General features: G+C 34.9%; 1 protein-coding gene across 1 annotated transcript in view; it reads right to left on the bottom strand.

Moving 5' to 3' along the window:
• BCAS3 (BCAS3 microtubule associated cell migration factor) overlaps window positions 1-22,230 on the bottom strand; it is a 557,971-nt gene that overhangs the window by 280,032 nt on the left and 255,709 nt on the right. The window contains exon 17 of the mRNA XM_037494441.2: window positions 8,263-8,413. Within this exon, the coding sequence (XP_037350338.2) occupies window positions 8,263-8,413 (151 nt within the window). The remainder of the gene's footprint in view (window positions 1-8,262; window positions 8,414-22,230) is intronic.

Below are 22,230 nucleotides of genomic sequence, written 5' to 3'. Positions count from 1 at the left end.
ACCGATTTCAATCTCATTTCATATAATAAAATATAACTGATTTTAAAGAATTTTAAAACCTCTGCTGGCCCCAAAACTAACCAAATAACATAAAACAAAACCTTAAAGCTTATAAATTTCAAAAGAACAGTTGATATTCCCTACCTATTAAGCCAGGAAATACTTTTTATCAGATTTAGGTTTCCCTATGTATAAAAAGGAAACATATACTAGCCACACAAATAAAACATAAGCTTATAATAAAATCTCCTAGGTTTCCCCTTCCAGGCAGTAGCAGACTGTTTTCAACAAGAAGATATTCTCTGCCCATTTCCTTCCAAGTCCTAAAATGTATTGTAACCTTTCTAGAAACTGTAGTAAACAGGTATGCACTAAATAGCAGCAGATGCAAGTTTAAAGACAAGATGGATGGTACTATTAACAAAAGAACCCAGTAAAAATTACTCTTTTCCAACCAAAAACGGTCTACTGGTTAACATAGCCTAAGGAGAACACAGAGGACCAGAAAAACAGGGTGAGGCCCTGCTTTATTATGGACAGTTGGCATGTTCCCAATCTATATGCACCCACTTCTTGCCTGCTCCCACAAACTGGACCTCTGCCACATTCACGTAAAGAGGAGCCACAAACTCCAAAGAATTAGAGAGACTGACGTAATTACTGACTTTGTATGGGTAGTGTCAGCTGTTCTTTTGAAATGTGCCTGCTTCATCTTTCCTCAGTAGCAAAAGAATGAAAATATAAAGTCACAAAGGACAAGTTCACAATCCAGCTGTCTTCACTTATGACTTTACCCTCCCCCGCCCCAAACCCAACAGTTGCATGGGGGCGGTTAGGAAGAGGAAGAAGAGAATATGAGTGGGAATGTATGTTCAATTTAAATTGTCTGTATTAACATATGCACCTCAAAAGATGATACTCAGATATTAAAATTTTTTTAGTGGTCTCCAAACAATATGAAGTTTCAGAAGGTTCAATAATGTTACTATAAACAACCTGCTGATTTTGCAGAATTCTGATAGAAAGCAGACTTCTGATAGAAAACATCAGGAGGGGTGAAGAGACTAAAAATCCAGACTACCTATTACTAAATTATTTATAATTGAGTGTGGCCATTGGTTTTCAAAGGATTTCTTCCAGAGATCCTCGGAAGATAGTAATGATTATGTCTTACATCCTATCATTTTTGCTATGTTAAGTCTACAAAAACTCAAATTCATTTTGTTGAATGCCTACCAGAATCACAAAAACTTTGGTCTTACTATTTGAAAACAAGGCAAATTCGGAAGATGTTTCAAAATAAAGAAAATGTAAGATTTGATTTCAATATGTTCAAATTGGCTATAACTTGACTTTTGTGCAAAAAAGCCATGAATCATGATTAAGGCGATCATCTTCAGAGTTAAAGAAACAGTTGGGTGAATCTAGGAACAGAAAAATTCTAGGAACATATACTTAAAAGTCCTATTTCCCAGTTCTTCATGTCCTATGAGAACTTAGGTATTAGACCTTAACAAACAACAGAATAAATCCATATAAATATTAAAGGTACTGAATAGAGAAAAACTAGAGAAAGGGTGTATGACATTATGTGATTATAATCCCTACGCAGGTAATAATGGCAGGCTCATTCCTTCTCTGGGAACTTTTATTCTATAGACAGATTTCTAGTCTCTGTTATTAGCCTGGTTTTGATTGACCCCTTGTTTTGCTTCTTTATATTCTAAGTGAACTTCTTGCTCAGCACTGGTATAGGGTTCAAAATTGAGTGAGAAGTGAATAAGACAGGCACCGATGTAGCAGGATCGCTTATACTTTAAGGCTGAGAGATTATACTCCGTACATAAAAATGTTTACTTTTTTCAGATGAATAAATTTAACCAGGACACCTTGGTAATAAGTGGCAGGCCTTATTCCCTAATGCCGGCTTTATTCCAGGCTTTATTCCCTAATGCCGGCTTTCTGAAGCTCTGATGGCCTGTTGCATTGTGTGTGCACCCATTAGGCAGCAACTGACATGGACTCACAGTCTCCACATGCATATAAGAAAAATAGTCCTCTTGTCAAGTGTTACTTTCAATTTTGCAATAGTTTAATTTTAACCGCTTTCTATAGAAGTGACCAATATAGCATGTCGGCTCTCAAATTAATGATCTGCAGGTCAAACTGATGTTGAAACAGGAAAACTGTTTAATCTTACACATATACAACTTGCACATTTAAACTACAAATTCAAGTTTTTCATTAGAAATATATAACATAAATTCTGCCAAATGGCAGAAAGAGACTAACATAGCATAAACAGATTTTCATACTTCTGTAGAATTTATACTTGCTAATTGACGATACAACAGACACTTCATTCAAAAAAAAAAAATTCACAGTAGAATGGAACAAAATTCGGTGTGATTTAAGTATTCTACTGATTTAACACAAAAATTGGAAACAAACTATACTAATGAAGTAACAGCCCTTTTTTTTTAATTTTTGGAACCAAACATTTATAGCTAAGCTATTAAGGATTAATAACTAGACAAGTCAGAGATGGGCAATAAAGAATTACAGTCCGCTACTGTATCTGGTGAGTTTCTCCAAATCTTTCCCATTTTTTTCTCAGTACGTTGCCTATAAGGTGGGAGGGTTACACCAAACTGTCCGGATAAGTAAAGGTAGAGTCAATTTAAAGAGAATAGGCTTTTGCAAGACTTATTTTATATATACATATACCCATGTCATTTACTCTCTAAGCTGTGAAAACCAATTTGGCTCCCATATTTCAAATGGAGATGATCAAATTAATAATAAATGCATCTACTTCTAAATGAGAATAAGCATCTGTTTTCTAAATGGAGTCTTTTGTTTGTTTGTGTTTTAATGTGGTGAAACTGGCTTAAAACATTGTATGTGATCCAGATGCACAAATCGCACCTCCTCAGGCGCATGTCTGCAAGCCACACCCACACCCAAGGCACCCATCATCCTCCACCCAGTTTGCTGGTTCCCTTTGCTCTCCACCCTCCCATTCCTTCTCTGGGAACTTTTATTCTATAGACAGATTTCTAGTCTCTGTTATTAGCCTGGTTTTGATTGACCCCTTGTTTTGCTTCTTTATAGTCTAAGTGAAGTTCTTGCTCAGCACTGGTATAGGGTTCAAAATTGAGTGAGAAGTGAATAAGGCAGCCACCGATGTAGCAGGATCGCTTATACTTTAAGGCTGAGAGATTATACTCCGTACATAAAAATGTTTACTTTTTTCAGATGAATAAATTTAACCAGGACACCTTGGTAATAAGTGGCAGAACCAAGGTGAAAAGTGAGAACTTCAGACTCCCAATTCAATATTTGCTCATTACCTTGCTAACAGACATCTACAGGGTCACGCCATGGTTCCCAGTAGCTAGTATTCTAGTTGCTCACAAAGAAATGAATAAATATAAAAGATGAGGAAGGGGAAAGCACCTATAAGGAAAGGAAGAAACTTTAGGAAGAGGAAGCCTATAAACGAAAAGTTTACTTCACTAAAAACGATCCACTAGTTAAGAGCAATGGAGAAACTTCATTCCCTATTTGTGTATTTTTTATTCTCGGGAAAATATTCTAACCACTTTTTGAGATGTACTGCTCTCTGCTTATACCCACAAAACGATGTGCATCTATTAATAATTTTATAATTAGTGTACATAAAATAAAACATAATGATGAAAAAGTATTAATTTAGTATGTTTTCATATATATCAAGTATTTAAAAAGCTGTAAGTTACATGAATCATTAATTCAATCAAACAGCTAATGCTTGCTGGATAAATGCTTTATAAATTCTACTACAAAAAATGAACATTACAAAACAAGGAGCAACTGCTTAGTGCCCAGATTGAGTTTTAATCCAGGGAAAGAACTATTTCTTATTTACATGATAAAAGTATGACAGTGCTCTTTCCAAGCCTACGTGCGCAGACTGGTGAAAATGGATTCTGATTGCTGATCCAAATTCCTTTTACTTCATCAATTTATACTGTGATAGGGTAAAGCAACAGCTGCTGCTAAAAAGGCCTTACTTCCTCTAAGTGTAGCTTCAAGGTACAGAACATGAAGGTGTAAATACAACTGTCAGTTGTCATTTGTAGTTCTACTGGCCTCATGCATGTCTCAAAGTAAGACAGATGGTCCCTGACACTACACAGGATTTCAGGGATATATATAGTTCTAAAAATAAGAATGTGAAAGATAGTAAGATGTGAAAGATAGTGAGCACACGTTCTACCCCCTGAAGGTTTGAGTTGAGATGTCCATCTCAATTTGGCCATTTAAATAGAAGTTCCTAGGCATTCCTTAGACTTACTTTATGTCTATATGCCAAAACATATAGGACATGAAACAACTAAATGTGGATTTATCCTATGTAAGTAAGTTTACTGGATATATTACCAGGTATATTGGAATTAGAAAATTTATGTCTATAAATAAGTCAGCTATATGTGGTCTCTATAAATAATCTATGCCAAAGATATATATTTGCAATCCTGGAAAAGGCATACTATAAAATCCAAGTTAGAAAAATTACAATTTAGGAATGAAAAGACACATGGAAAAGAAAAACCTCATTTTTTATCACTCTGGTGACCTTAAAGTGGGAATCAAATCTCAGCAAGTAAAATGCAATACACACAATGCAAACCAGCTAAATGCAATCTTGATAACACATCATAATAAAAAAATTAAAATAAAATGAAATAAATTTAGCTTTTAAACTCTCATGGAGCTTTATATAATGATATCTGTGAAATTTGCTTTAAATATAAGCATATGTTAAAACAGGTAAATGAGAAGATATATATTGCTTTCAAAACAAACATGACTTTTGGTAAGGCAAAATATAAATATTTCAGACTAAGGGTGTCTTGGCGGTAGATGTAAGTGTGGTAACATGCATCTAAAGAGGTGTAATAACATACCTCTCCATCATAAACAGTATTGTAATTCTCAACTGAAAAATAAATGAAGGGAGGAGAAGAGGGATTAGGGTCAAAATAAGGGGGGTGCAATTGTATGGGGAATATAACCAAAATGAAAATGCATACATTGTGCAAAAATGAAAAATGATGTAAGAATTATATAAAATAAAATATATTAAACATAAAAAAGAAAACTAAATAAAAAATTAATTATATAAAACTATAAACTATATTCTGATATTTCTATGATCAAATATTTGCTCATAATTCTGATAAAAAATTCTAAGCTGATACGACAATTTTCGAAAACAGTCAAATAGTCAATCAGAAAGTGGTTTGGCAACAGCGGAGTATAAGTTATGACTGCTATCATGAGATACTGTAATAATAGGAAGGGAAAAGAAGAATAATAGGTGGAATAATTTGTGGTATACCTTAGCTCTACCACAAGTAGAAAGTCCATTTAGACAATGAAACAAAAAACTAATAAAATGAGTTGTAAGATCTCATCTATTGATAATTTTGAAAATTATACTGTATGAGATTAGAGAATACATGTCAACAATTACTCTGAAACAATTCTGGAAAAAATGGAATATTTATGCATGTGTATGTCTATGTATAGTGTGTGCAGACAAAGTGAGAGGTTGTGAATGATAAGGCAAATGTTACATGATTAACATTTGAGAAGACAGTAAAAGAATACAGGAATTTCTTTTATTACTGCTCTTGACTTTTTTCTAGGTCTGAAACTACATTAAAATAAATAATTTAAAACAAGAACTGTGGGACAGACATTAACTATTTTCTACATATTTTTAATACAAGACATGCTATAAATAATGCAAATCTTAGCACAAATGAAATGAGAATTGAGAATAACAAGCCTATTCAACAAAAGGACATATGTATCTGGAACTAATGCTAATTTCAAAGTACATAACTCAAATTCATATTACTTAATTCATTAATAAAAATTATTAAATTGTCATAGTATAAATGAATATAACATATATGCCCTGAAATCTCTGAAAAGAAAAGGAAACATAATTTATCTAAGTTCATAAAGTACAATAGCATATGAAAACAGCAGATGATTAATAATTTCTACCTATCTAGGGAAAGAAAAAAAATTTACCGAGAGAGTGAAAAATAGTGAGATTTTTTTCTTGTTATTATGGAAAATTTCAAATATATACAGTTGGACACTCACTTCAACCCTTCCCACAAATATTTTTAATTAAATTCTACAATCATGTGATTTCATAAATGTTGTAATAAACTTCACTTACTATGTTAGAGATACATTTGGAGAAGATTATTTGAGAAAGAGAGCTAATTCTTTGCATTATAAAAACAGCAGAGTTCCTAAATTTTAAGAACACCAAGCACCAGAAACAAAATTTAAATTATGTTCAAAAATTACATTCAAAATTTAAATTACATTCTTTCACTTAGATTCAGGACAAAGAGACAAAAATTCACTACATCCTTTGTAGAATTGTAGAGAGCTGGGTTGAATAATCAAGAAGATACAATTATGTAGTGACTGGCTTCTATGGATGAAAAAAATAACTTTAAGTTTGTGACTCATTACTTAGTCCCATTTGTATTTGACTCTAGTTCCTAGAAATATTACATCACGCACAAAAAGTGAATAGCAGGGTCTCCCCGGTGGAGCAGCGGTTGAGCGCTGGGTTGTGAAGCTGCTTGCAGTCTCTGCAGCGCATGTTCGATCCCCGGCTACTACCCGGCCACCGGAGGACGGTCCCACATGGTGCACAGACCTCTCCTGCCACCCGCTGCTCCCCTCAGCAGTGTACTTTGGTCCTTCTGCCTGCTCTGCTCCCCGCTCTGGCTCTGGTGAATTCTCTCACCCTCCCGCGCTTCTGACTGTACCCAGTGCTTGTATAAATAAATAAATAAATCTTAAAAAAAAAAATAACTAAAAAATCAGTTGTTTAAAAAAATTAAAAAAAAAGTGAATAGCAAAGAGATATGTTCATAATCACTTTGCTATTCATAACTACTCATTTATCTTATTTAAAATAATCTAAAAGAGAAAGGGGAAGTCAAACTTCAATTCACACCATACTGCTATTGAACATAGTGAAAAAACTGAATTCCATTAAAAGAAATATCAGCCAAATAAACCATATTGTAATGAATCTGAGATCTAGGTTTACTGTATTTTTTTTTCCTCTTTCCCTTATATGCCACAACCTCAATTTTATTTCTGCATTTAGCAATAGTATCATATTATATCCAAACAGCACTGCAACATTAAAGGGCTAATTTCAGTGTTGTGATGAAATCTGAAGTTCAAAGTCCTTTGTCTCTGAGAATGAATATTGCTCCACTAAAGCAACTTCTGTAAGTACTTTACATCCTACCAAATTAATATTAAGATATGCTAAGATAATAGTCAAATAATTTGCTATTCCTTTTGTTGGAAAAAACCTGAGGACTATTTGAAACCAAGATAGTATTTTTTCCTGAATACTTGTACACAGAATTTTAAGACAGCTATTCTATTTCAAATTTGCTTAAATCTTAGAATAGCCTATTAATGAAAATAATAGAGAACAAAATGCCCATAAATAGATTATTTTTTGGTACAAAACAGAATTTCATATTTATTATGTAATTGAATTTCTAATAACTCAGATACAGTATTTTATTCTCAGGAACCACAAAAAAGTGATTTTATATTCCTAGTAAGTAGAAATGTTTCAAATAGGTAAAATAAACTCAAAATCACAACAGGTAAGTCAGCAAAAGACATTGAAGAAGTTAATGACCAATCTTGAGTAAAGCACAAATTTTAGGACTGTGGTTTTTGAAAATTACCCAAAATATCATGTCCTAACAATAATGACAGATTATTATATGTAAATTATACCTCAGTGAAGATGATCTTTTTATAAGTATTAGAAACATGGTAGTCATAAATTCTCTTCTTACTATCTGCCAGTCAAAATTGGGGAGTCATTTAAATCATGTACATAATCAAGAAAATGAAGTTGGATTTTCAGACAAAGCCATAGGCAGCAAATATACAACTGAGTAGATGAATCTGTTTTGTTTTGTTTTGTTTTTTATTAGCCAATCAATACTAGTTTTCACGACTTGTTACTTTGTTTGGTTGTATGTGCATGTTCTAGATACTTCTACTTAATCTAGCAATAAGTTTCATATGGATGGGAAATTAACAACATAATCAAAACCATCTGAAGAAAAAACGTGTTATTTTTATATATTCAGTTGTCTAAAATAGGTATTAAAAAAGGTATCAAGCTTGAGGTCTTACCCAGTTCGTTTGGTGATGGTCCCCAATGTCATTGGCTGCTTGATTTGTGCAAGAGGCATTAATACCATCAAGCTGGGGAGAGGAGAGAGCCGAGGGTTGCCAGGGTTGTTGTTGGCAAAATTATTGTAGGAGTCTTGGCTGTTTAGTTTTCCTACAAAGAAAAATATGAAAAGCATCAGCAGGGGAAGTTTTCATCTCTGATAAGTTTTATTTGCACTGACTCTAATAATCATTTTTAAAAGATATCAAAGGGAGAATTAATTCTAAAAGAATCATGATGATATAGATAGGAAGAAAACAAAGCATATGGGTAACACCAAATGTGTCTTGATGAGAAACAGAGACGTAAGTGTTTGGGGATGTGGGAATGGAGGAGATAGAACTGAATAGCTGTTCTATGGAAAACAGAAAGGTCTAAATTAGTCTAGAGGAGTCGTGGAGAATTTCTGCAAACAATCTTGACAGTTAAGTAAGGAGAATATTCCAGCCACAGAAGTCTGTAAAGGGTTGGGGTGGGGAGCAGAAGAAACACAAGTCATAGGGAAGAGTATCTATAGAGAGTAGCATGAAACACGTAAGATGAGATTGACCAACACGATGTGCAAAAATACCACCTTCCCCCCACTATCTACAGCTCCCTATTATAAAATTAAAACATGAATCATATTTTTCCCTTTATTTTATACTGAGCATTTAAATAAAAGGAATAATCATTATGGCTCACTAATACACAGGAAAACAAATTCTTCTGTGGAACAAAATCTGATTTGCAGACAGAAAAATTACTTTCAGATCACCATTTAGCCAAGCTCCTCTGATGTACATATCTTTCCTGATCTCCCTGGTTTTCCAAAATGTCCTATAAATGAAAGAATAAAGAACATAGCTTATGGGGACTACCTTAATTCACTTGGCAATAAGAACTGAGATTAATCCACTCTACCAATTGACACATCTCTTGGATGTATCAACTATTCTTTCCTTTTAACTCATGAGTATTATTCCATAATATGGAAGTGATGATTTTTTTTTAATCAATCATTACTAAATGGATATTGTTTTGTTACCTGCTTTTGACTATTGTCAATGAATCTTCTAAAAACATTCTTATACAAGTTTTTGTATTCATCATCCTTTGATAAATAATCTACTGCATGGACACAATAATGACACATTTAAGGTTATGAGAAAATGCAAAATCTCTTGCCAAAGATATTATGACAGCTCCAGTTATACATATTATGGGAATTTGGTACTATTGTTCCTTCTCATTTTAGTCATCCTGGCTCTTACTTGAATTTCTCTAATGGCAAATAATGGTTAGCTTCTTTTGGGCTCATGAATTTATTTGTTATCCATATATCTTCTTTGGTTTAGTGTTTAAAACCTTTGCACATTTTATATATTGGGTTAATATTTTTATAGAGCTGAATTCATATATCATGATATTCACTCTTTTAATGTGTGCTGTTCTGTGATATTTAGTATAATCTATAGAGTTTCCGGTGATCACCACCTAATTTCACCCCAAAAGGAAGCTCATTAATTATCACCTTTATTTATTTATTTATTTATTTGTTTGTTTGTTTGTTTATTTATTTATGCAAGCACTGGGTACAGTCAGAAGCACGGGACGGTGAGTGAATTCACCAGAGCCAGAGCAGGGAGCAGAACAGGCAGACGGACGAAGTACACTGCTGAGGGGAGCAGCGGGAGGCAGGAGAGGTCTGCGAACCATGTGGGACCCTCTCCCGGAGGCCGGGGATGGAACTGGCACTGCAGAGGCTGTGGGCAGCTTCGTAACCCAGCGCTCAACCACTGCGCCACTGGGGAGGCCCAATAATCACCTTTTTTGTACCACATTTTTGACAACCAACAACCTCCTTTCTGTTTCATGGATTTGCCTATCCTGGGTATTTTATATGAATGTAATCATACAATATGCTCTTTTGTGATTGTTTCTTTTCACTTAGAATCTTTTCAAGGTTCATCCATGTTGTGGCATGTATTAGTAGTTCACTCCTTTTTATAGCTTAATAATATTCCTTTGTGTAGACATATCACATATATCCATTTCTCAGTTGATGAATATTTGGGACATATGTTGACAAATTTGTGGGTATATACACCTAGGAATGGAACTGTTGGATCTATATATAATCTACATACAATTTATTCTAAAAGAATTATGATGATATAGATAGGAAGAAAACAAAGCATATGGGTAACACCAAATGTGTTTTGATGAGAAACAGAGACATAAGTGTTTGGGGATGGGGGAATGGAGGAGACAGAACTGAATAGCTGTTCCATAGAAAACAGAAAGGTCTAAATTAGTCTAGAGGAGTGGTAGAGAATTTTCAGGAACTGCCAAACTGCAAGTATCAATACAAGGATGCATGAAAGGTCCAATGTCTCTACATCCTGAACGACACTTGTTGTTATCTATCTTTTTTATTTAGTCATCCTACGGAATGTGAAGTGGTATGGGATTACAGTTTTGAATTGGATTTCATGTGTATTTTAGTGACTTTTTACACTAGAATGGATGAGAAACCATTGCCTCATCAGGGAACACAAATATTTATGCCTGTTTTCTCTGCTTCGGTTTAGCACTCTGATCCATTCTGAATTAATTTTTACAAATAGTGTGAAATAAGGATTTCACTTTTATAAAAATGAATAGCCACTTGTTCCAGCACTATTGGTAAATAATGTCATCTCCTGACATTGTGCTTTCTGGTGAGCTAGTGGATTGTTGTGGCACCCTTATGAAAATCAGATGACTACTGTAATGAATTATGTAGGATTTTCATTCTCAAATTTTAAAGTTCTTTATATATTCTGGATCTAAGCCCTTTGTAAGATATGTGATATCAACTATCTCTTACCAGTTATTAACAAGTAAAAGAATTTTTTTCATAAAGTACAGTTCCAGGTTTGAAAATGTAGTGCTTCTATTCATGAACTATTTGGCTAATTTGAGGTCACAAAAATTTCATCTAAAATTTTTTTGATTTTGTGTTTTACACACACATTATTTATGCTTTGTAGCTGAGTTAATTTTTTGGTAACACATGAGATGTGATATCTTTTCATGTAATAATGAAATAAAATTGAACAAATGAAAATAATGAAACAAAGTTTCATTGAAGCTTACCACAACTGCACAAATATGGACTTAGGATCTTTTTTCTGAGTGTTTTTAAACTAATGTTCTCAGAATATTACCTATAATGTCTATTATCCCGTTATTATGCAACTTTGAGCTTAAGGCAAGACAGGATACATGATCTTTTTCATGTTTCCCATTTATCTAAAGACAAATTTTGACCTATATTTTATTGAGTTGAAGTGTTGTACTCATTTATACTACTTTCTTAACATAAATAAAAATCATATGTAGTTACTAAAATAAAAAGACCAAAATATCAGGAGGGAACATAATATCTGGAGCAGAAGCACACATTTGGATGTTTATGATTTTCTACACAATTTGTTATTACCACCTTGCAGTATACAGATACAAAATTCAAACGAGTCACAAATCTCACAAAGAGAAGGTATACGAAACATAAAGACAGAAAATGTTATCAATGTCCTCTTTAGATACAAATAACATAGAATCAGAAAAATTAGATCTTTTTATTTGATTTTCTAAATTTCTAAAATGCTTTGAAATACTGTCAGATTATAAATTAGGTTCCTAATAAATGATGTATTCTAAGGCAGACATTTCATAAACCCCTGCTTGGACCACATAGAACTCACTGAAAATGATACCTTTAAAGTTCAAAACTCTCACAACTATTATTCAGTCACCTTTCGCCAAGGAAGTATAATTATTTTGATGCATCTCTGTCACAGGAAATGGTGATTTTCTTGGAGGGACTAAAGATACAGAAAGAATGGAGAAAACTCATATTGAATTTGAGTCAGTGGTTTGTTTTCCTTCTTTCAGAGGTCATTACATCAATAAAACGTGCTGCTTCCACCTACGCCTTGTAAATAAATATCTGCTAAAATAGCAGCTGGGATTATAATCATGACAGGGATTGCACTGAATCTGGAGATCAGATATGAAACTGAGGTCATTTTAACAGAATTACCTTCAAATTCAAAACATGGAAGTCCTTCCATCTATTTAGTTACCTTAATTTTTTGAATATTATTTGTAGATTGAGGGTACAAATTTTACATTCATTGGTTAAGTTTATTCCTATTTTATTCTTTTTAATACAACTTGTAAACAAAATTTTTAATTTCACTTCAGTTTGTTCATTGCTAGTGTAGAGAATACAATAAATTTTTCTACATTAACCTTACATTCTAGAATTTGCTGAACTTATTTCCTAGCTCTAATAGTTTCCTGTGAATTACACAGCATTTCCTATTTCCATGATCATGTCATCCACAAAAAGAAAAATCTTACTTCTCCTTTCTTCCAGTCCAGATACCTTCTATTTCTTTTACTACCTAAATAGTCTTGGCTACAACTTCCAGTACAAAACTAAACAGAAGTAGCAAGAACATACTATAATTCATTTTGAGTTAATATTTTGAATATGAGCTAAAGTTCACAGTTTTGAAAATGGATGTCTACTTATTTCATCACCATGTGTTAAAAAAGATTATGCTTTCTCCATTAAACTGCCTTACTACTTTTGTCAAAAATCCACTGTGGGCCACTTTCTAAATTCTGTTCTATTGAAAGACTAACTTTCACCAATATGATAGTTTCTTGACCACTGCAGTTTTATAGTGATTCATGGCCTTACGTAGAAATTCATGGCCTTACGTAAAGTAGAGGATTATGATGGAAAGCAGTAGGAAGATAAAACTACTTTAGAAGAACCTTTCAGTTGGGGCAAAGGACAAAGAACTTAGGTAAGAACTACGACAAGGAATAGTACAGATTTTGAGATGACTTAACTTTATACATATGTTGGGTGGTCTAGAGAAGTGAAGTGACTCCTCGAGAAGCTAGAAACTTTGTGGTTTACTTAATATTGTTTTAAAACCCTTCATTAGCTCACCAGGAGAAAGCACAAAGGCAGAATACCATAGCAGATACTTCAAACATAGCCCTCTCAGTCTGATAGAGTCTTGTCCAGCAAACCCTAAGTGCTTATGGGCTTTTACTCTTGGTGTCTGTGTTTATGATGCATTCTCTGCAATCCAGACTATCTGAAAGAATAAACTATATAGGTTTTATCTTCATAAGAATGCCAACAGTGTCTGTCTTATATTTTACTGGATATAGAAAGCAATATAAAAATAGCTTTAATAGGGCCTCCCCAGTGGCGCAGCGGTTAAGTACTGGGTTGAGAACCTGCCCGCAGCCTCTGCAGCACCGATTCGGGGCGACTGCTGGGCGAGGGTCCCACATGGAGCGCGGACCTCTTCTGCCGCCCGCTGCTCCCCTCAGCAGTGTATTTCATCAGTCTGCCTGCTCTACTCTCCACTCTGACTCTGGTGAATTCTCTCACCCTCCCGCGCTTCTGACTCTACCCAATGCTTGTGTAAATAAATAAATAAATCTTTTTTTAAAAAAAAAAAAGAAAAAAATAGCTTTAATAAAAGGGTATATTAATAAAAATGGTCAAAAGTGACAAGTTGAGGAAGGCAGTTCAGAGAGGAAGGCTATCTCTGGTAATCTTCAACACGGTAGTTTTAGTAAAGAGGTGGGAAAGTCAGATGGAACAGGATAAGCAAAGGCACCACTGAGAGGAAACAACCAAGGTTGTTGATACACAACACAGATTTAAGGACTTTGGGGCTGAAGAGAGGATGTAGACAAGATGAGATCCTGTAACAAGCAAAGGGTTCGTTCAACATTCATTCTTTCAGTTCACATTTTTTGAGGCTTATTGGTGTGGGTTCCTGTTCTAGTCTTGGGTGATAAATCCACGGGATTGCTAAAGAGATAGTAACATAATGAGAAAGATGTATTAAAAAATCAATGGGAGAAAATATGTTAATAAATTTCTGCAAAGCATCTCGGGAACAAAAAAAGACGGAAACAATTTTTATAGCTGCTCTTTTAAAAGGGTCTACAAGTTTTGAGTGTAGAGGAAAGAACTCTATCTTCTTACCTTTCTTTTCTAATTGAAAATAAAGGATGAGAGATGTATGGACAATTATCTAAGGAGTTTGCTAACATATAATGATCCACATGCAAAAAAATACACATTTAAAACACCTAATTTTTAAATGAATTTTCAGGCTCAATAAATCAAATATTCAAAATTAGTATAAGAAGCCTTTCTAAACATTTCTATTGTTCAAAGCCTATGATTGAATACTATTTTTCACTATCTCTTGTGGCATGGATTTTTCGGTGAAAATGCAGCTAATATCTAACGATATTCCAGATTTATCCTCCATGACAACCGGAGAGCCTTCAGAACAGGGGCAGTAACTTATTAATCCTTGACAGCTTGGTAAATGTTTGCTGAGTGAAGGAAATATCATATCAAAGTAGTATAGAAAAATATAACCCTATGATATTTGCAAAAAAGATTAATTTTAGAGTAGACTCAAAGTACTTCAGAAGATAGCCAGATGCTGGAATTTAACTATTCTGTTTAGTCTCATGTTTACAGGGCCAGGAGCCTAGACTTGATAAGAACAGATTTTTAGACACTTCCTCATGGTTATATCAGGCCTAAATTTTCAAGCCAGGAATTTTCATTAAGCTTGAAGCCTTTAAGTATAATGAGGTTCATTCAGCAGTAAGAAATTTACAATATACCAATTTGGAGTGAGTCTATCCCTCTATTTTATGTTTCAATTTCCCTCTGGACAGAGAGGGACAGTAGCACTAACTCTTTGCTCTATCTCTCAGGCATAAATATGTTAATAAGTAAATTCATTTCCAAGAACAATGAAGAATCACACTGTCACCTTTACTAACTGTTCTTTTTTTTCTTCTTTACATTATAACTGCAAAGAAAACAGAAGAGCTTGTTTAATTGAAGTTTTAATAGTATATTCATAAAACTTTAAAATACATATAGTATTTCACACACCATTATACTTTCGAATTCCAGCTGGGACAAGACCTGAAAGTGACAAATGCCATGAGAATGGATATTCTCATAGTATTTCTGGCACACACAAACAGAGGAAGTCCCAAAAATCTCATGAGAAAATAAGCTCTTCTAAGACTCTCATCCCAGTTTTTTGGGCTTCCTCTATATAGATAAACTTCCATAAGCCTTCAGGCTTTTGGGTCTTTATCCAAATCCACTAGAGCTTTGATCTGTTAGAGGTTTACTAGTCCCCAAGATAGATGGAGTTCTCTTAGGGGAAAAAAAATTCCAAGTTCCAATAAAATGATTTCTCAAAAGATAAAAGCATTTACTTCATTTGGGGAAAAGCAAAGCATTAAAAAATCAAACTTTATAAATACCTCCTGATGTTTAAAGCTATGATATTTTGTTTTGTTTTCAGTTGTTAGTAGTTCACCTATTTACAGCTATTGTTGTTTTTTATATCACAATAGGAAACACTAAAACAGAGATGTGCATATTAGGTTTCACCACTGACTTTGTTTTAACTTAAGTTTGCATTTTTGAAACAGGAATTATGAAAGGAACTTCGTGTGTATGTGCGTGTGTGTGCATGTGTGTGTGTTTCCCCCCCCCCTTTACCTCCTAAAGGTGAAGAATACCAGCAGGTACCTTATACAGGGGGGGAAGGATTCTCAATGTCTGTATTAACACACAGTACTACAGTCTATGTGTGAGGTTGCATAGTAAAATCTGTTTACTATAAGTTTTCCTAACTTCAAAGATCCCATCTTATCATTTATGAATTATCCCAAACTCTGTTTACCCAGACGTTCCATATTATTAAAACAGGAAAAATGGATTAAGTTAAGAGTAAAAATAAAGATAGAAAATAACAATGGGCTTTGTTGCTGCACCAGAGGAACAGCTTGTCAGGTCAGCTTTGCAGAGAGGCATATTCCCAAACCAGCCATCATTAACGGACTCACTTCCACAGGAAAAAAAAAAAAAAAGACAGAGTCTGAAAACTCCGGACAAAAGAAATCCCTACAGACAAAGTAAAAACAAATTAAAAGACCCATTATAAAACACAGATGCTACAATGAAAATAAACTTTCCAAGATTTACTGGGCTTTGACAAACTTGAACATTTGTGGAAAAGACATCAGTAACAACTCCCAGGTAATATGGCTGCAAAGCTAGACTCCTTTCTGTTTTATCTTCACCCTCTTTTCAGAAGCTGCCAGGCTGGTATTCTTAGCTTCTGAATGTAGTGATGTGAGAACATGTGAATGTGGCAAAATGCCAGCTGCAAGAAGCCAAGGAGATACTGAAGTTACCTCCTTGCAAAATATTCACATTAATATATCTGTGTATAAGTGTGCATCTTCTTAAATGCAAATAAGAAGAGGAAAAATAAGACACAAATGTACTCATATGCCTCCACACAATAGACTAAAAAAATTTTTCTTATCCTACTGCCCTGTGAGCCCAGGGGGAATAAAAACAGTCAAAATAACATTAACCAGCCAAAGAATCACAATAATCCTTAAACAGTATCATATCAGTCAGGAAGAAAACTTTTGGTTATAGGTTTCCTGAGGGGCAAGTTACAGTTGTTGCTAATGGGGTTAAAAAAAAAGGTGTGAGAGGGCCTCCCCGGTGGCGCAGCGGTTGAACGCTGGGTTGCAAAGCTGCCCGCGGCCTCTGCGGCGCCGGTTCGATCCCTGGCTGCTCCCCGGCCACTGGAGGAGGCACGTAGACCTCTCCTGCCGCCCAGCTGCTGCCCTCAGCAGTGTACTTCGGTCCTTCTGCCTGCTCTGCTCCCCGCTCTGGCTCTGGTGAATTCTCTCACCCTCCCGCGCTTCTGACTGTACCCAATGCATGTATAAACAAACGAACAAACAAACAAAATAAATAAATAAAACATGCCTCTATTAAAAAAAAAAAGGTGTGAGAAACTAAGAATTACAATGGAATAAGACAAAAAGAAGTGTTTGGAGAATAAAGAAATAGTGTCTTTTGCTGTCATTAAGGATGCAAAGATTCATTAGTAAAAAAAGCAAAAGGGCACTCAGCAGTATTGTCAGTGCCTTATGAGAGAGGTCTATGATTTGGAAGTTTGCATTTCTATCTCACTTTTTGATCTGTATCATGGACTCAGACTTAATTCAATTCAAGCACTCCATTTATCTGACAGTTTACAATAGAAACTTCCTATAATTGAGATATTAGCCACCTACAATAGTTTCAAATTCTGTTCACATCACCTCTCCACACAATTATCAACAAGACACACTCTTATTTGAGGAAAGCCTCCTGGTCAATTTCCTTGGTCAACAAAAATTTTGAACTCTTATGTGCTGAAACTGAATTAATGAGTAATGAGACACACTGAACATAAGGTGAGAAACTAGCAGACATCAGAAGACAATTCTCTAAGAAGAACGCTACTGGCAAATAGCGCATTATATTTGTTGTCCTTACAACAAATTCCCTCCTCTAAGACATCATGTAGAAGCTCAGTTCCTTACATCACTAGCTTTCTGATATAAAAACTAGGTAATGAGTTCGTATGGAAATTTTTTTTGTTTTTTTTTGCTTTCTACAGAAGACCAAAACTTTTGGTCTGCTTTTAATATCCTGCTGTAGAATTGACAGGGATAAAAATTCAAAATATACCAATGAGTTTAACTAAGTTAACTCTGTAGTTGAAAAGCTCCCGACGTCTTGACTCTGTCAAGAGTACAATGGTAGCTTGTTTTGAAACAATCACTGGAAATCTGGTCCCTGAAAAGTTAAAAACACTGCTTAGCTCTTGCTTGCCATCAAATTTAACATTAAAGCCTTCTCAGCCAAACATTCAATAATTATTTAATCAAAACCAAATAAAATCCCTTCAGAATATATAAAAAGTATCCTGTGCAAATGGAAATTCCCTGAATGTGGGCTGTTTGGGTTGGGATGGGAGTCTATTTCTCTTTCTTTTTCTCTCTCCCTTTTTCCCCTTCCTAGATGAGAATGACAAGCTTCCCAGCTGCAGTTCCAGGACTTTCACCCTCCTTTTTGACCTTTTCTCAGGCGTATTCCAGTAGAGTCTGTAATCTACTCAAGTAGGAAAAGGAAACAGCAGCGCCCTGGTGAGAAACAGTGCCTTCTGACCCACATACCAAACTGGGCGGAAGCAATGCTTGTTCATAGGAGCCAAAGAGAGTAGATCACACAATTCAAAGAAAATGAATAATATATACATATTTTAAAAAGACTGTTAACACAACAACCAAACACTTAGGTGACAAAGTTCAAGAGTGAAAAAGTTCAAGGACAATTCTGACTGGGCACTGACTTGTTTCTCATTTTCAACTACTTTGGGGAGTGATAGATGGCGAAGTAAAAACAATGCAAGCTTTACACATTTCAAGCCGAAAATACTTGTTGCTTTCTCATGCAAACAGTGGAAGGCAACATAGACACTACTAGAGGTTGACTGGTGATGGGTAGAAGGTAGGAACAGAGTAATATCTCACAAAACTAACTTGAAAATAAGAGCTCAGTTTTTTTCTTACAAGATGGAGACTGAGGTTTTTCATGATACTGTCATCACTTCTTCCCACTACAAACCAAGTATCCCATATGGAGTTTACTCAAGAGCTTATTAAGTGTCAGCAGAACTAAAACTTTATGTTCTGGAGAACTGAAACTTCACTAATTATTAAATAATTATTTACATATATCTATGTAAATATAAAGTTATAAATACTATAACAATTTTCCAAGAGGTTCTCAGTAGTTATTGTCATAAAGTACTCCTATTACATGTAAATTAGGTATTTTTCTTTCTTTTTTTTTTTTAAGATTTATTTATTTATTTATACAAGCACTGGGTAAAATCACAAGTGTGGGAGGGTGAGAGAATTCACCAGAGCCAGAGCGGAGAGCAGAATAGGCAGAATGATGAAGTACACTGCTAAGGGGAGCAGCGGGCGCGGCAGGAGAGGTCTGCACACCATGTGGGACCCTCGCCCAGTGGCCAGGGATCGAACAGGTGCTGCAGAGGATGCAGGCAGCTTCGCAGCTCAGTGCTCAACCACTGCACCACCTAGGAGGCCTGTTATTTTTCTTTCTTTAAATCTAAACTAAACTCAATAAAATTCAGAAGCTGATACCTAAAAATTAAAACTGGAAAGGCACTAACTATTGCTATAACTATGCATACAGCAGAGATGATCTACACTAGTCTAAAAAGACAGTAAAGTGGGGCTGGAGCAAGGAGTCTTGGGATGCAAAAATTATGTCCAGAAAGGTGTATGAGATCAAAACTATGTTTAAAAGATGCAAGAATACAAATGAGGAAAAAGATAAGAAACATGTCATAAAAGTTACAGAGATAAAAAGTGTGTGATCACAAAAAATGAAATACCTTTTGGCTATATTTCTTCTCCATTATACATGTGGCACAATTAGTCTTGATGACACAGTCAACCCAATATTACAAAATAAATGAACATTACCTCAGTATACCACAGGACACAGGATTTGGCATGAAGGCAATTAGTTAAAGCTGGAGCTCTCAATATTTAAGAAGTTTTAATAATTTTCTTTTAAAGATTTATTCATTTATTTATACTAGCACTGGGTACAGTCAGAAGCGTGGGAGGGTGAGAGAATTCACCAGAGCCAGAGCAGGGAACAGAACAGGCAGACTGACGAAATACACTGCTGAGGGGAGCAGCAGGCGTGGCAGGAGAGGTCTGCCACACCATGTGGGACCCTTGCTGGCAGGCGGGGCTCGGACCAGCGCTGCAGAGGCTGCGGGCAGCTTCACAGCCCAGTGCTCAACTGCTGCACCACCAGGGGAGGCCCAGTTTTAATAATTTTTAATTCATTCTAATCATTAGAATAATAGTTTCACACTTATAATAATGGAAAATCAAACAAAATAGTAATAGACTATATTTAACATGATGAGACAATGTAAACTATTCATAGAAATAAATAGAATAAATTACAAAATTGTAGGCCTTTTACTTTAACAATCAACTTATTCCTAACTCTAAAATATTTACCCACCCTCAAAATTTCCCACTCTTCTGAATCAAGCTCAAATAAAAATTTGGGAATAACTGCTCAGAAAAGAACACTTTTAATCCCAGGGAAAAATCCCCAGAATTAAAAGACCCATAATCTAGTATTACTTAAGCCAAGTTTGGGATTAAGCAAATTCTCCAAAGTATAAATAAATACTCACTGAAATTCTTTTTTGAAAAGACTCTACCCATATCTCCCATGCTTATCTCACAATGAATATTGTATCATGTCAACACAGCAAACAGAAGCACTTCACTGTTCAATGGAAAAAAATGTAGAAATCTGCATTATTCAACAAACATAACTTTCTTACTTAGACTGTTGAGTATATAAGAATTGGGAGTTGGTTCAGAAATGAAAATAAACACTGTCATAAGATAAAATACTGAATAAATCCCAAGATTTACAGTATATCTTTTCATACTTAGAGGACACAAAATGATTAAACATTGACAGAGCTGGTCAATTTCAAACACATTAAATATTGTATACTTAAGGAAAAATTTTAAAATCAAAGTCTACTCTATTGAACAGTAAAATGTAAGCAACTTTCCTAACGATCAAAAAGACACAAACCAAAAATAGCAGGAGCAAAGACTCTCTTCTCCCCACAACCTCCTTCCCACTCCCCCACCCCGACTCCCACCCCACGGAAGCCTTCCTTCTTTTTACCCATGACTGTTAAGGATATTTTCTGGCTCTATTTCAGCATCATGACTCAGGTCATGAGAAGTGTCAAAGATGCATTTCCTTCAGATGGGAAAGAGCAACAGATTTTAACAACCATACAAAGATGGGAGGACAGTGCAAAAGGGCCAAATCAGCATGTTTAACTGCAAGGAAGATAAAACCTTTTATATTCACATATATTTTATTTCCAGCTTAAAAACATTTAAATATCTCTCTATCAAAATATGCTCACATGTTTTGCTCAAGAAGAAAACAGGAAACCCGTACCCAATTTAGCTGCCTAAATTATCAACAATTTGTGAAAGGGAATTGTTGACCAAAAAAAAAGTTGACCACATGAATATTAGTAAAAGTTCAATTCCTTGTCATTTAAACTTATTTTTCCAAAAGCAAAGCATGAATATAAAAATTGCTTTGATTGAAAGTCCTTGAGAGTGAGAACCACAAAGAAGACCATATCTGGGCACCTAAGAAATGCTGACTCTACTTCCTTCCCTCTAATACTTCTGCCTTGGCAGAAACACTTTTTTAAGTAAGCTGGATCACTGCCAGAAAAACATATTCATTTACCAGAACTATCATTTTATATTTTCTATAATCCATGATATTATCGAATGTGGACACATTCAAATCCACTCCAAAATGAGACAAGGAAAAAAATTATTGAACATTTATTAAGCATTCCATACTCGGGATGATTCTGACCACAAAACATTGAATGACCTATCTCTCCTGGAGCTGCCAACAACAATGCCCATGTTAGTTCCACTCCAGCCATTCTGAAGTAGTTTCTCTCTTGTGCCTCATTCTAGCTTCAATATACTCACCTGCAAAAACACATCACGCAATGTTAATAACTCTCTCAATGAACCTTAAATCCCTTTCCTTTTCTCATCTTCCTCCAACTTCAAAATGTCATTTTATGCTGACAACCATCACAGTTTCTAATTCTCAGTATGTGTAACCCTGGCACAACCCTCAGCCACTTACCTTTTCGTAGTTTACAAACTCTGAGCCAAAAATCAGGTTTTTACTTACTGGTCAGATTTTAAGTATAAGTCTATTCACAGCTGCTCTGCCCAAGTCTGATGATTTCTAAATCTGTTTCTTTGGGTCAGTCTTCAGACACTGGTCATTATGTATCCTAAGAAGCCTACCTTCTAGTCTTTTTGCCCTC

The sequence above is a fragment of the Talpa occidentalis genome, unplaced genomic scaffold (genome assembly GCF_014898055.3).
Source record: "Talpa occidentalis isolate TD23 unplaced genomic scaffold, MPIMG_talOcc4v2.1 talOcc4.7, whole genome shotgun sequence".
NCBI lineage: Eukaryota > Metazoa > Chordata > Mammalia > Eulipotyphla > Talpidae > Talpa > Talpa occidentalis.
The sequence above is the reverse complement of the archived record's forward strand: the minus strand, read 5'-3'. Positions and strand labels throughout refer to the sequence as shown.